Source organism: Papio anubis, chromosome 2 (genome assembly GCF_008728515.1).
Source record: "Papio anubis isolate 15944 chromosome 2, Panubis1.0, whole genome shotgun sequence".
NCBI classification, from domain to species: Eukaryota; Metazoa; Chordata; class Mammalia; order Primates; family Cercopithecidae; genus Papio; species Papio anubis.
In genome coordinates this window covers 110340744-110356429 of record NC_044977.1, presented here as the reverse complement: position 1 = coordinate 110356429, position 15686 = coordinate 110340744, and the positions used below count along the sequence as shown (strand labels likewise).

Genomic DNA, 15686 nt, shown 5'->3' with positions numbered 1-15686 from the left:
ATACTAGAAATAGTGACACCAGCAGAAGTCAGAAGGAAATTCTTGTTCTGTTGGCTGTTTCTGCATCTAATCTATCTGATGCTGACTAGTGAGATGTCTGAGGGTGAAAAGAGCACTGGCCTTGAGTCCATGGGCCTGTCCAACAGCTGCGGTAATGTAGAAGTGGCTGGGATCACTTAGTGTACAGCTGTGAGAGTTAAGCAGATTTTTTTTAACCTCCCACTTACCTTGCTGATAGTAGTGAAGTATGTGAAGGAGATCTAGAACTCTGACGACTGCCTTTAATACTAGCCGTAGGTAGTTCTAACCCACTCTGGAGGAATATTCAATAGCAATCATTAGTACTACTTACTGTTTTTTAGAAGAGAAATATTTTTAATTAGCTTTCACTTCATGATGAATGTCATAAAAGTTTTTATTTTCATGAAGTGTTTAAGAAATATATTTAATAGAAGGTGCTGTATTACCTGTTGAAAGTATGTTTGAAGGATAATACGGATCTCAGCATTTTCTTCTATGATATCAACTAACATTTCATCAATAACCTTGTGAAACTGTTTGACCTCACGAAGTCTGATGTCTTGTTCTTCCAGTGTTTCATCTTTTGTGTCTTTCAAAAGACGGATTTCCTTTGTGAGTTTTGCACACTGTTGGTAAATAATAGTCAATTATTCTATAAACCTGTTTTCCAGAATTTAATATTTTTAATAGATGAAGGAGGATTTGGGACTTCAAAAATGTAAATATGAAAGGTCAGTTTTTAAAAGATGTCAATACCTGCTTGGTCACTCTTTCTAATTTTGGCTTCTGCTCCTCCGTTTCTTTACTTAGTTGAAATGAATAAGCCTGCTTCTCTGATAACTTTTCTTTGACATTATTTGCTAAATGTTCTATAACATTTAATGTATTTTCCATGCTCTGTAGAAAAAGTATTAACATGTATTTTTTAGAATCAGAAATTGACTTTTATATAACTTGTCATTTATCAAGTATTTGTTTAATTTTAATTCATTTATTTTTGTACATAATATACATTATTTCTGTTGGTGAGTTATAAGTACAGTGATGTATCTCTTAATGACATCTCGGTCAATGATGGACTGCATATATGATGGTGGTCCCATAAGATTATAATGGAGCTGAAAAATTCCTGTTACCTAGCGACGTTGTAATGTTGTGGCACAATACATTACTCATGAGTTTGTGGTGATGCCTGGTGTAAACAAACCTGCATTGCCAGTCATATAAAAGTCTAGCACATACAATTATGTTCAGTGCATAATACTTGATAGTGATAATAAAACATATTACTGATTTATGTATTTACTATACAATATACTTTCATTATTTTACAGTGTACTCCTATTTATTTAAAAAATTACCTATAAAACAGCCTCAGGCAGGTCCTTCAGGAGGTATTCCAGAAGAGGGCATTGTTATCATAGATGACAGCTCCATTCATGTTACTGACCCTGAAGACCTTCAAGTGGGACAAGATATGGAGGTGGAAGACAGTAGTATTGATGATCCTGACCACGGGTAGGCTTAGGTTTATGTGTGTGTATGTGTCTTAGTTTTTAACAAAACAAGTTAAAAAGTAAAAAAAAAAATAGAAAAATGCTTAGAGAATAAGGATATAAAGAAAATTTTTGTGCAGTTGAACAATGTGTGCTTAAGCTAAGTGTTACCACAAGAGTCAAAAAATTTTACAAAATTAAAAATGTTTAAAGTTAAAAAGCTCTAGTAAGCTAAGGTCAGTTTATTATTGGAGAACTAAAATTATTTTATGAATTTACTGTAGCCTAAGTGTACATGGTTTATCATGTCTACAGTAGTGTACAGCAATTAGGTCTTCACATTCTCTTACCACTCACTCACTGACTCACCCAGAGCAGCTCCCAGTCCTGCAAGCTCCATTTATGGTAAGTGCCCTGTACAGGTGTACTGTTTTTTTAATCCATTATACCATATTTTTATTGTACCTTTTCTCTGTTTAGATTTGTTTAGATACACAAGTACCATTGTGTTACAGTTGCCTGTAGTACTCAATACAGTAACACACTTTACAAGCTTACAGCCTAGCAACAATAGGCTATACCATCTATGTTTGTGTAAGTACACTCTTAACGAAGTTCACACAGTGACAAAATCACCCAAGGATGCATTCATCAGAACGCATTCCCATTGCAGTGCATGACTGTATAATGGTTTTGTGGATTAAATTTTGTATGTAATTTAACTGGAAAGTATTTTTATAGTATTTTGGAAAAAGTAAAACAACAATGACAACTGAAATCATGGAATTTGCAAAGATTCACAGTATCTCTTCTTCAGCTTTATTAGTAAAGTCAATGTTTAGCACCTGCTTACAAGGCACATTCTTTTATCTTTCAGTGATTTGCTTTAGTAACTACTTTCTACTATATTATTATTTTTTCTTTCAAACTTTTTTAAGGAGCAATCTTAATGTGATCTTTAAGAAATTAAAATTCATTAAAGGGTTAATGGGTAGATCATAATAACCATTATCTACCAACTAATAACAAGTAATTGTCAGGGCTTAGCACTGGGATTTTAACTAATTTACCTAAGACTTTGAGCACTTGTTTTTGTCTCCTTTAAATAGAGACTGTTATCTCTTACTATCTGCTTCCCTAAAAGAGATTCTAAATAACTGTCTTCTTGGTGGAAGAGCAAGAGAATAGAAGTAGCAGTAATGATAGTTGACTTTTATTGAAGGCATATTACTAAAATGTCTGTAGAATTTACCTGGATGTCTTCTTGAAGTTCCCTGATTTGTCTTTGTTTGTATCTGTATTTTTCATCAACAGCTCTTTTTTGTTCTTCTAGTTGAATTTTTAGCTCATACTCATCACCTGAAATGTAGAACATTTTTAGTTTAAAATTTCAACATGCTATGTAGAAATCAAATTTTAAAGTGTTATGTAAATTGCACCAATATTTTTGTTAAGAAAGGTTAAATCTTTTATATCCACTTGTAGAAAAACACTATGGGCATGTAGTAGCCATTTCTTGTTTTGTCAACATAGAGGAGCAATATGCTGCCATTTTTTTCAGTTTTTGAATTAATTACCCTAGAGAGGTGATATGCCATACAGAACCTGAACTAATAATGGAAGTAACACCCTAGAAAACCACATAGCAAAAAAACGGCATGGGGGGAGCAAAGAAAAGGGATTAGTTTTTCTGACCCAATCAAACATAGTATACTTTTGTTCTTCATGTCTCACAGTATTCCTTTTAACTATGCACTTGTCACTGTATATATGTATAAAAAATTTTAACTCCTACATACTAGATGGAGTCACTTTTTTAAAAGATTGCTTGTAATTGTTGTTACAGCTATTCAGCACTTGCAGGGTATTTTCTAGAGCGTAGATTTCTTTTTCAGCTTTGTTGATCTTAGCATCCAAACAGTCACCTTCCCTTTGAAGTTCTTCTTTTTCTTGAGCAGCCTATGAAGTACAGAATAGAACTGGTTGAATAAAAGCATTTACTAGGGGAAGAAATGCCTAATGGCTGTCTTTGGGGCAGAAAATGGTTAACTTGTGACAATAACAGTTTATCTTGTGGCCTACATACAGCACCAAGCATTTATTTCTTGCACTTGATTTACAGTGGAAGCCCAAATTATCAGGCCTTCAAAATATGGCACATAGGATACAGAATTCAAAACCATCATGGAAATGTAGTAAGTAACCAAGGCTTACATAAAATTTTCCAGCAAAAATTGCCAAAGAGTTAATCAAATATAAATATTACTGGGAAGAGAGGGAGAGAGGTTTGATACTAGATATTAAACCAGAAGAATGTTTCTGGCCTGAAGGAGGTTCAGGAACACTTTATTTCAAAATTTAGGAGTAAAAGATATTTTGCCACAATTTTAAAAATAATTTAAAAAAAAAAAGATCATTGTAATAAATGTGGCTGAAAAAGATGAAGTCTATGAATTGCTAAAGACCAAAATTATTTCCTCTAAGAGTGGACATACTCGGTGACTTTCTACCAGGTTAGGGTAATGCTGTCACTGGGCTAGGTTCTGTAGAGCTGTACCTAAACAGTTCCAAAGAATGTCCTAAAGGCTGACATAGATAGTATGCATATATATACATATATATGTGTATATATATGCAAGAAAATTTTTAGTCAAAATCACTAATAATTTCATTTTAATTTATTCAGTTCTGAGATGTATGTATTTAAACTTGAATGTAGTCAATTAAAAATATAAAGTTTTCTCCGATTATTTTTATTTGTAAAAAATTATGGAGTACAAGTATATTTTGTTACATGGATATATTGTGTAGTGTTGACTAGTGTACTACCCATCATTGGAATACTGTACATCATACACATTAAGTAATTTCTCATTATCCGTGTCCCTCTGATACCCCCACCATGCTTCTGAGTCTTCCATGTCTATCACTCCACACTCTATTTCCATGTGTGCGCATTATTTAGCTCCCACATATAAGTGAGAACATATGGTATTTGTTTTTCTGTGTCTGAGTTGTTTCTCTTAAGATAATGGCCTCCAGTTACATTGTGTTGCCGCAAAAGACAGGATTTCATTCATTTTTCTGTTTGGATAGTATTTCATTGTGCATATATACCACCTTTTCTTGATCCAGTCATCCATCAATGGACACTTCCGTTGAATCTACATCTTTGCTATTGTAAACAGTGCTGCAATAAACATAGAGTGCAATAAACATAAATTACATACAAAATTTTCTGTCTTTTAATGGCCATTCTGATTGTTGGCTTTAATTTACATTTCTCTAATGATTAGTGATGATGAGAAACAACTCAGACACAGAAAGACAAATACCAGAATTCTGTTATGTTGCCAGTGATTCCTTTCTCTCCCTCTTTTGTTTATTTGTTTTATAAGACCTTTGAGTCCTATACTTTTGTGTGTTTTCATGATGGTGAATACTGACATTTTGTTTCCATTTTAAAACTCCTTTGAGCATTTCTTAGAGGACTGGTCTAGTGGTGAAGAATTCCCTTAGTGTTTGCTTGGCTGGGTATTTCTTCTTCCTTTATGAAGCTTATTCTTGCTGGATATAAAATTGGGGGCTGACAGATGTGTTTTTGTTTTGTTTTTGTTTTTGTTTTTGTTTTCCTTTTAGTGCTTTGAAAATTCTGTCCCATTCTTTTCTGTCCTGTAAGATTTCTGCTGAGAAGTCTGCTGTTACTCTGATGGGGTTTCCTTTATAGGTGACTAGATGCTTTTCTCTTGCGAATTTTAACTTCCCTCTTGCAGTTTCACTTTGACTTTAGACATTCTGATTACAATACACCACGATGAGGTATTATTTTGAAATGTATTTTCCTGGGGATTGCTGGGCCTCTTGTATCTGGATGTCTAACTCTGTCACTAGACTTGAGATGTTTTCATCAATTATTTCCTTAAATGGGCTTTCTAAGCTTTTTTCTCTCTCTTACCCCTCAGGCATAACTGATAATTTGTAAGTTCAGTCACTTTACTAGTTCGAAATATCTTGAAGGCCTTGTTCATTCTTTTTTATTCTTTTTTATTTTTTTTAATTTGTCTGACTGGATTATTTTAAAAGACCTGTCTTCAAGGTCTGAGATTCTCTCTGTTGCTTGTCTTATCTATTATTGACTCTTTCTTTTGCTTGTGTAGTCTATTATTGAAGTGTCCAGTGTGTACTGTAGTTCTTTCAGTTTTTCAGTTCTACTTTGTTTTTTTGTTTTGTTTTGTTTTTTTAGATATCTCCCTGGTAAATTTTTTGCTCATACCCTGAATTGATTTCTGATTTCTTTGTGTTGGTTTTCAGATTTCTTTTGCATCTAATTGAGTTTCTATTAATATTTTGAATTTTTCATCTGGCATTTCAAGGATTTCTTTTTGAGTGGGATCTATTGCTGAACAGTTGTCATATGGTGGTTCACATTTCCTTGCTTTTTCATGGTTCTTGTGTCCTTCCATTGATAGATGCATATCTCATGTAACAGTTGCTTCTGCTCATTTGTTTGAAATTGCTTTCCTAGGGGAGGATTTTCTCCTGAAGATGTACATATGTAGTTGATGCTTTGATATGGGGTGCCTGTGGTAGTGTGGTCTTTGTATGATTTCTTAGGCAGTACACAACGTCAGTGGTATCTGTGATTTCCTCAGTGACTTAAGGTATGGTTATTAGTTGACCTTTGTTGAAGTTTTGCTGCAGTCTAGGATGCCAGGTAAGCCTGTCTTTGGGCCCCATTGGTGGCAGTGGTGGGCTGAGTGTATCTATTCTTAGGCCCGAGAGTAGCTGGTGCTGTCACTGGTGTTAGTGGGTCCTGGAAGGCTGATTCCTGGGCCTCTGGGTAGCTTGCTCAGATGTTGGTAGTGGGAATGATGGGCCAGACATGTAGGCGGGTTTTCAGGCCCCTGGGCAGCTGGTGTGATGCAGGTAATGGCAGTAGTGGTGGTAAAGCAACTCACTGGAACCCAGAAGGTCCACACTGGTGTTGCTGGTAGCTGCAATGGGTTGGACATGCTGGTCCTCTGGCCTGTTGGTAGTGCACGTGAGTGGGTGTCAGCTGTGGTGGTATTGGTAGGTTAAGTTGCCCCAACAGACTATAGCAGGACTGATCATGTGCCAGCAGTGATGCACTGGGCTGGTAACTATCTGGGCCCCTGGATGGCATACCTGAGGACTTGGGGGATGGGTTTGGGCCAGCAGACTAGTCCTCAGGCCCCTTTGTAGTACCTTTAGGTGCTGGCTGTGACAGTCAGAGATGGGGTGGTTCCTGAGACACTGGCAGAATACTCAGGTATGGGCTGTGGTGGCTGTGCTGTAGGCCTGCCACCAGGGAGGGTGCAACCTTTCTCAAAGGTGCAACAGCATGAGTAAGAAGCTGTAGGAAGTCCCACAGCAGCCATCGTGGAGTGGCAGGAATTGTCACCAGAGTACGTGGGCGTGCCTGGTCTCTTTTCTCCCTCCTTGGATCGGAGACAGCTGCAGCAAGTCAGCCTGCACTTGGCCCAAATGTGGGGCACAGTGTAGCATTAAACGCTCCAAATGGTGCTGGCTGTGGCCTTGCAACCAGAGAGTGCAGGGTCCCTCTTAGGTGAGGTGTGCAGGTGGGTAAGAAGTTGTGAGGAGTGCAGTCTTCTCACACCTCTGTCTCACAACAGCCAGTAGCAAGGTCGTGGGAATTGTCTTAGGGGTGCACTGGAGTGCCTGGTCACCCCTCTCCCACCTTGGACAGGTGGTAGCTGCAGTAGTGTTTTAAGGCACAGCCCAGCATTAAATTCTCAAAATGGCACCAGCTATGGGCCCAGGGCCAGAGAGGTTGTGGTTCCTCAGGTGATTTACATGGGTAGGAAGCTGTGGGGAGTGCCGTCTGCTTATATGTCAGTTTCACAGCAGCCTGCAGCAGGGCAGGGGGAATTGTAAAGATAAGTTTTATTAGTAATATTTCCATTCTTAACATTTTCACTGGCATTTGTTTTATTGTGCTTCAGATCATTAGTTACACATACTTTGTGATAAGTATTACATAATTTTAAAAAGTTTAGCAAAAAAATTATAGAAATTATATCTAATTTCTGTGAGTCTCAAATTGGTAACCCCATTTCATTTGAAATATAATAGTACAGTGGGAGACCGAGCTGGAATGAGCCAAACAGATTTTAGTTGTGGACTACTGGGTCAGTTTCTTCATTTTTCAAATGAAGGAGTTGAATTTGTTGATTTTATGCCAATTCCTGATATAATTCCATGTATAGCTTGAAGTTCTAAAATTCTGATTCCATTCACTTCTAAATCAGAGATGATATATCTTTCAAAAGTTTCTGACCAACATTTTCAAGTAACTTTAATTGGACAGTTTCATTAAATTGTGGTCAGAACTAGACTGTTTCCTTGCAAAGACTAAGAGAAACTTGGAAATGAGGTTTGAAAAATACTAGTCCTTCATTGGTTACTAATTATATTTTTCAGTTTGGCCCTTAAGGGTCAGATATAAGAAGATACTAGAGTTGATGAAAAAGCCATGTATGCCCCATAGGACAAAGACCAAAGACAGGAGCTTACTACAAGACCAAAGACAGGAGCTATGGGTTGAGCTGTGTCCCTTATAAGAAGTTATGTTGATGTCCCAACCTGTGGTACCCCAGAAGGTGACCTTATTTGGAAATAGGGTCTTTGCAGATATAGTCAAGTTAAAATGAGGTCATTCGGTTGGTCCTAATTTGATATAACTGGTGTCCTTATTAAAATGGGAAATTTGGACAGAGGGAAAACTATGTGAAGAGACACAGGAAGGAACACCATGTAAACATGAAGGCAGATTTCAGGGTGATGCATTTATAAACTAAGGAACACCAAAGATTGTCAGCAGACCACCAGAAGCTAGGAGAGAGGCATAGAACAGGTTATTCTTCATAGCATTCAGAAGAAACCAACCTTATCAACGCCTTTATCTTTTTTTGTTTTTGAGACAGAGTCTTGCTCTGTTGCCCAGGCTGGAGTGCAGTGGCGCGATCTCGGCTCACTGCAAGCTCTGCCTCCCGGGTTCACGCCATTCTCCTGCCTCAGCCTCTCAAGTAGCTGGGACTACAGGTGCCTGCCACCACGCCTGGCTAATTTTTTGTATTTTTAGTAGAGACCGGGTTTCACCGTGTTAGCCAGGATGGTCTCAATCTCCTGACCTCGTGATCCACCCGCCTTGGCCTCCCAAAGTGCTGCGATTACAGCGTGAGCCACTGCGCCCTGCCCGAGACATATATTTCTGTTGTTTAAACCATCTAGTTTATTGTATTTTGTAACAGCAGCCCTCAGAAACTAATAAAAAGGCTTGACAAGCTTTGTCTGTAAAGGGCCAGATAGTAATTAGACTTTATGGGCCATTCTACTTCATTCTGTCATTGTAGCATGTAAGCAGCCATAACAATGTATAAATGAATAAGTGTATTTTGTCTCCCAGTACTTATTTACAAGACAAGTGGTGGGCAGCATTTGGCTATAGTGTATAGTTTTGCTGAGGCCTAATCCACAACATTCAGAAAAGACAACAGTGGTTAGCATTGTAATCAAATTTCTATTACAGTCATAAACAATATGTGTTTGTAAACAATATATGTATCCATCAGGAGAGATCCCTTTGTAGGTAACATAAGAAGGATAGGGAAGGGAAAAAATTTTGAATTGACTATATTTAAATCCTAAATCTACTACATCAAGAAACAGAATCCGCTACATTGAAAAACAGATTTACATTGAAAAAACAAAAATTAACTTCTAATTGGCAGGGTTTTTCCCAGCAGTGAAAATGCCAAGATACTATTTTCAAATAGTTAAAAATTCTCATACAAATATGAAATGAACATTTATTAAAGGTTTTATTTAACTTGTTAATGAAGAGCCAGTAAGATGTTTTAGACTATTTCAAAGAAGAATATGAAGAACAGATTTTATATTATAGACATGTAGAATCAGAAATGCTTAAGTGAATTTGCTGGTAGATGCAAAACATATTAATATATTTTAGTGTAATAAACTTTAATGCTTGGGTTATCTTTTCTACAGAGCAGAGTTGTATTTCTGCTGGCCAAAATTCATTTACATTGTTAGCAGCAAGAATCACTTGTGTTACTATCAGTTGTCTACAAGTTATCTATACCTACAGAGTTGTAAAATAAGTTAGTCGAGAGTCGAAGGTGTGCACTCCTGTAGAATCAGATAATACCTGGAGGGCCCACTAGAAAATGCCAGCACTTTGGTTTCACCCTGCACTGGCATCATTGCACCCATGGTTTGCTTTTCTCTATTTTTCAGGCCATAATTTTTCCTGATACGAGCTAGACTGAGTTTAGTTATTAAGTTTCATTTTTACACATCTGAGACTTGTGAAGTGTTATCAGTAAAAAGTGTAAATATGCTATACAACAACAACAAAAAAATGGGAATAACTGTGTGCCAAGCTGTGGATCCCAGATAAGATGGAAGATAAGAAATACAGCATCAGGACATTGAGGAAGTCACTGATAGCCTCAGTTCATTTAACATAATCATTATTCTGATATTTATCCAGCACTTTCACTGTAAACAGAAGGAATATTCTTCATATAAAATGTGCCTGCTTTCCTTTGAGTTAGGTTAATCAGCATCATCACAGTAATAACAATAATAACTAACATTTATTGAGGACTCGTTCTGTGCCAGACACCATCCCAAGGGCTTTACATGTATTTTCTCATTTCTCCCAACAAAAGTAACAGTATTACCTGTTTCATTTTCCAAGTGAGGAAACTTAGGCCTCACACGGTTAAGTAGCTTACTCCTGGACACCTGTCTAAGCAGTGGTAGGATATGGACAAAGGCACACTTAACACCAGTACTTTTAGGTAACCCATCACACCACTTGGTAGAGAAACTTAATTGGAATTGCAACATCTCCCTATTTCCCAACACCTAAAAAGAGCCTCCCCTTTATCCTTCAGGAACTTTTAAAACCTGAGAGGAGAAAAGTCGTATTTGGGCAGAAGCCTGAGGTATTACAGACTGACAAGTAATAAGAACATTTTGAGAGCTGGGACTGATTTCTCATAGGAAAGGCAGAATTTTAAACAAAGTGACAGGCATACCATACTTGCTGTATTTGTTAGGGGCAGATTTGAAGAAGAGCTACAGGAGAAAATTTGGCTAATTAAGTTGGTAGAAGTCAAATGGAGATAGCATCTACAAGAGCCATTCTCTGAAGGTATGAACTGGAAGATCATCTCACCCCTATTTGTGTAGGGTACAGGGAAATGAGTCAAAGTTACAAGTTCCATCCCTTGTTTGTAGCATTTTGAGAAATATCCTAGACCTTTCTATAAAGGAAATTACTCCTGTTCAGGGTATTTTCTACATGGGAAAAATGACTATACCAGTGCTTAGAAAGGGAATAGCACTCAATTCCACATCACTTAATGAATTTCCCCTTATGGGTTAAAGATAACCATGGGATGACAGACTACTGTCAAACATCGGGAAAAAAAAACCAGATTCACCTGGTCTGTCTCCCTATAATATGAGGGCAGGGAAGCGCCCTCTTCTTCTCTGAACAGCTGCCTTACCAGGACTATAATGGTAAACTGGAGTTTAAAATTCAGAAGTGGTGTAGCTCCAAGAAATGCTAAGGTCCAGCTAGGGTGTGGCATAAGAGTGGGTGGCTATAGTGAAGTCAAGGAAACTTTAAGCCTCAAGTGTTGAACAGGTTGTCACATGCATACCAAAGACCCTTAGAGTGGTAATAGGTCTTAAAAAGATTACGAATCTTGACTAGGGGAAATGACATGCCACAAATAATAGAAAAAAAAAAAAGTGTCAAAGAATGGTCAAGTAGAATGACCTGAACTCAAAAGAGGAAGAGTTCTGGAGCAAGTTCGCAGTAAGTTTTGGGAATCAGAGGGCAGTGCTTGACCTCACAGACTGGAGGTATATAGAATGAATAGCGCTTTCAGTATCTCCATTTAGGAATGAATGTTTTGGCCTTTGTTAAGTGTAACAGTGGCCCTAAGTGAAATAGTTGCTAGATTTCATGGAGGGAAAGTTGCAATTTTGTTTTTTTGTTTTTTATTTTGTTTAATTTAGAGGATTACAATGAATGAGTTAACAAAGAAAACATACCATCATAACTGTGAATCAATTAAAATTACCTTTATTACATAATAGGCCTGTGTTTTCTCCTCTTCTCCTTCAGGAGGCAGCATAACGACAGTCAGAATTTCATATCTATTCTTCAGCTTCTCAATTTTACTTAGCCGCTCATGAAACTCCGTGCTAATAAGAAAAAAAAAAAAACACTGAGAAATGAATAACATACTTTTAAATTTTTAAAGGACTATCAGGTGTTCTTATTGAAGACATTTGGATTTGTGTTACTACTAAAACAGCTTAAATTTGTTCTCACATTTTAATAATTCGGTGTGAAGGATCTGATATTTACCCTACTTGAAAGCTGACAAGTTAGCCTGCCACAGTTTCACTGTGTCTTTTGCTGGCAAAAGACACGATTCCTGTTTCAGAGACAAAGGACTTTATTTCTCATGACATAGCCATTGGTTCCCCTGGCTCCCTATATCCCATGGGGGCAAGAAGGGGCTCAAGTGGATGCTGCACATGGTAGATTTGCATCACAGCTGAGGAATCTCAAGCCTAGGTAACCCAAATATTTTATAGTGGGGAATAAGCAAACATGCCTAATTTTTGCTCCAGAAGGAGATATTACCTCTAGTTTCTGAGGCTGTTGGCTATTCAAACGTCTTTAAAAAGATAGTGCAAACAAGGCGGTTGAGAATTGTCTTCCAGCATTCAGATTCAGATTCTTAAATCTATTGGTTAATTTCTCCTTTTATTTTAGTAAATTTATATTTTTGAGCTATTTTTTAGAACTTAGTAATCTTAACATATGCATGGCAATATGGAGAGTGACACAATTGCCTGCCACAAACTCATGAAAGTAAGCTATCATGATGAAAAAGAAATCCTCCATCTACCCGTTTTTCTACTGCTAGAGAAAACTCATGGTAAAATATGTTTAAATAGTGTCAGAAGTTACAGTTTTTCTTATTTTAAATTATCACTCATTTCCTCAGAAAATATTTACTCATCCTGTATGTGATCATAAAACCTTGCTGGACTTCAAGATTATGGACCAGTCATAGTATATTGCTCTTCCTTTCTAAAATAAAAAAAAGGATTAAAAAAAAAAAAAAAAACAGCAACATAGCAGTTCTGAGAACCAGAAAGGTACAATATTTTTTCATGAATTCATGGAAAACAGATGGGGTAAGATTAATAGAAAAAAAAAATAGATACAAACATGGAAGACCACTGCAGAAGCAGAAGCCATTTTCCACCAAAGAAGTCTGAAAAAAATCAAACTCAGAAATAAGAAAAAGAACAAGAGTGATCTGTGAGGCTATAATCAACACCTCTGGGCCATTCCCCTCAACCCCTCAAAGCACACAGAAATGCCAGGAATGCTTTCTGCTCCCGTGATAACCAGAAAGTTACCACAGTTCCTAGCATACATGTTGAAGCTAGAGAAAGAGGTAAAAACATGAAGTAAGTCTAGGCTTCCCCAACAGTGGAAGTAAATGAAAAAGAAAGGCAGTTCTACTTAGGAATGAGAGGAAGTGTTCGTCACTCAAACACTTCCTAACTTTTTGTAACCATGAAATCCTAACCCTGCTTAATAGCTATTATGCTCTTTACAGGACAAACTAGCTCAGAGCCTACAATCAGCCCTCCTATTTAGAGGAGTAATCTGTTGGAGAAAACCAGAAATCCGCTTAATTGCAGAGGAAACCCTTACCAGTTAGCTGCCAATATCCACCAATTAATAAGAATTTATTAATATTAACAAAACAAAGGACCATCAAACATTTATGGAAAGCAAACAGCATAAATGAACAAAATGAACAAAGAACAGACCTGAGATTAACACATAATGCATAGAAGACAATGTTCAGTCTTCTAATTAGTACCCTCTAAAAGAGAAGAGGATATTGATTCCAAAAACACCCATAAAACAAGATGGGCTGCTATGAAAATAAAGGACTAATGAAAGAACAACAGTGCTTGCAAATAAGTTTTCGTTTTCAATGTAAGAGCAGTGAAGAATAAAGATTTAATGAGCAATCTGGAGAGAGAGACAAGGGGGGGAGATGAGGCAGAGGAGAGGGAAATAGGGAGAGAGAAAGAATATCTGAGAAAGTAAAATACAAGTAGGAAAAATAAACCTGGAGGACAGACCTAAAAGGGCCAACACAGTCTACTAAAAGTGAGCAACAAATGGAGAAAACAGAGACTATGATGGTAAGAAAAAAATTAAATAGAAAAATATTCTGACCTGAAGAAAAACTTGAATGAAATAACTAAAAGAAACCACACAGAAAGGAGTTCAGCCTCTCTTCCCTGGGAACCCCCATCCCGACTCTTCACCAGACAGGGACCCCAGCCCGTGACCACAGAACGGTCGCTCCACCCATGGCTGAGCATACCCACTGGTAGTGGACTGGAGTTTGCTGGAGACTCCCTGAGGCATATGATAGCCCCTCTGCCACGACCACAGCAGCAGTTCTATCCCTGCTGCCCTTGATTTGGGGGGAAAACAACCTGAGGACTATGCCTGAGCTTACAGCACACTACAGGCACCATGCAGAAAAGACACCACTGTCTTATCCCGACTCCCTTAACTCCGTACTCACTCCCCAGCAAGCCACAAGCTCACACCAGCACTACAGCCTCCTACCCCACCAGCTGAACACTACCAGTAACAGCAGCTAAATGCTTCTCAGAGGTAGAACCGCCAGGGGCAACCAAAAGCCTCTGCCACTGGCTCTGCAGTGGTACTACCCCAGCTATCCTCAGATTAACCAAGGAACAAAGACCCTAAGTACCTCATCTGTATTTGCAACAAGCTGTAATCCACCCAAGCAGAGGAAGCCAGTCCATCTCCCATGGATCACATAAACCCCTACTGCTCATCACCAGGCAGGGTGTCCCCAGCTTGGGCCCATAGCACAGACCACCTCATCCTGGCTTTATTGCACTCAGTGATTGCTGACCTGCAACTCTCTGGGATGAAGCCCTCAGGAGACAACCAAAAGACCCTCAGCCACAACCATTACTAAGGTACCTTCCTCTGCTGCCTCCAAGTTGGGAAAGAAACATAAACCCTGAGATCACCCCAGAGCTGTGGTGGGCAGCCCAGTAGCACCAAACCATGATCTACAGCCAGCACTCAGGTGAGAGAGGAGCCCACACTTACAGAGCATTGAGAAAGAGCATGATGCAACTGTGAGGAAATATAGAGGAGCCACACAGCCAAGCAAGAGCCTACCTACTGACCACTACACCTAAGCACCACCTATTGGATCACACCCCAAAGCTTCAACACCAAAAATAACTTCCTAACATATCCTCCTGTGAAACCAAAGATAAGAAGTCAGCTACAAATAAAGACCCCACACAAAGCCTTGGCCCTGTGAAAACATCCAGAAAAGAAGTCTGTTGACTGTACTCAGTCTACACCACAGTTAAAGGAATAACCATTGTATTAGTCCATTTTCAAACTGCTATAAATATACTACCTGAGACTGGATAATTTACAACAAGAGAGATTTAATTGACTCACAGTTCCACATGTCTGGGGAGGTCTCAGGAAACATAATCATGAATCATGATGGAAGGCAAGAGGGAAGCAGCAGCATCTTTACCAGGCAGCAGGAGAAAGCAAGAGAGGGAAACTTCCAAACATTTTTAAACCATCAGATCTCGTGAGAACTTGCTGTCATGAGAACAGCACTGGGGAAACCACCACCAATATCCAATTACTTCCCACCACGTCCCTCCCTCGACATAGGATTACAGTTGGAGATGAGACTTGGGTGGGGACACAGAGTCAAACCATATTCTGCCCCTGGTGCCTCCCAAATCTCATGTCCTCACATTTCAAAACCAATCATACTTTCCCAACAATCCCCCAAAGTCTTACTCCAGCATTAACTCAAAAGTCCAAGTCCAAAGTCTCATCTGAGACAAAGCAAGTCCCTTCCATCTATGAGCCTGTAAAATAAAAAACAAGTGAGTTGCTTCCAAGATACAATGGGGGCACAGGCATTGAGTAAATGTTCCTGTTCCAAATTGGAGAAGTTG

The 15686-nt window shown here is 38.3% G+C and overlaps 2 protein-coding genes across 8 annotated transcripts in view; one reads left to right on the top strand and one right to left on the bottom strand.

The window, feature by feature from the left end:
• The window catches only part of CCDC39 (coiled-coil domain containing 39), a 58592-nt gene that overhangs the window by 1777 nt on the left and 41129 nt on the right, over positions 1 to 15686 (bottom strand). Inside the window, exons 14-19 of the mRNA XM_031663548.1 lie at positions 11681 to 11804; positions 3317 to 3476; positions 2770 to 2876; positions 778 to 918; positions 468 to 647; positions 228 to 313 (exon numbers count right to left, since the gene is read on the bottom strand). Of these exons, the coding sequence (XP_031519408.1) occupies positions 228 to 313; positions 468 to 647; positions 778 to 918; positions 2770 to 2876; positions 3317 to 3476; positions 11681 to 11804 (798 nt within the window). The remainder of the gene's footprint in view (positions 1 to 227; positions 314 to 467; positions 648 to 777; positions 919 to 2769; positions 2877 to 3316; positions 3477 to 11680; positions 11805 to 15686) is intronic.
• TTC14 (tetratricopeptide repeat domain 14) overlaps positions 1 to 15686 on the top strand; it is a 36487-nt gene that overhangs the window by 14217 nt on the left and 6584 nt on the right. Inside the window, exons 13-15 of one of the 7 annotated variants that reach the window (XM_031663550.1) lie at positions 1356 to 1539; positions 10646 to 10740; positions 11725 to 12721. In XM_031663550.1, the coding sequence (XP_031519410.1) occupies positions 1356 to 1539; positions 10646 to 10715 (254 nt within the window). In that variant the 3' untranslated portion in view covers positions 10716 to 10740; positions 11725 to 12721. Of the gene's footprint in view, positions 1 to 1355; positions 2299 to 3639; positions 4142 to 10645; positions 12722 to 13243; positions 13269 to 15686 lie in introns of those variants that run through there. The other 6 variants (XM_021934633.2, XM_021934636.1, XM_021934634.2 and 3 more) reach the window with 6 other exon arrangements.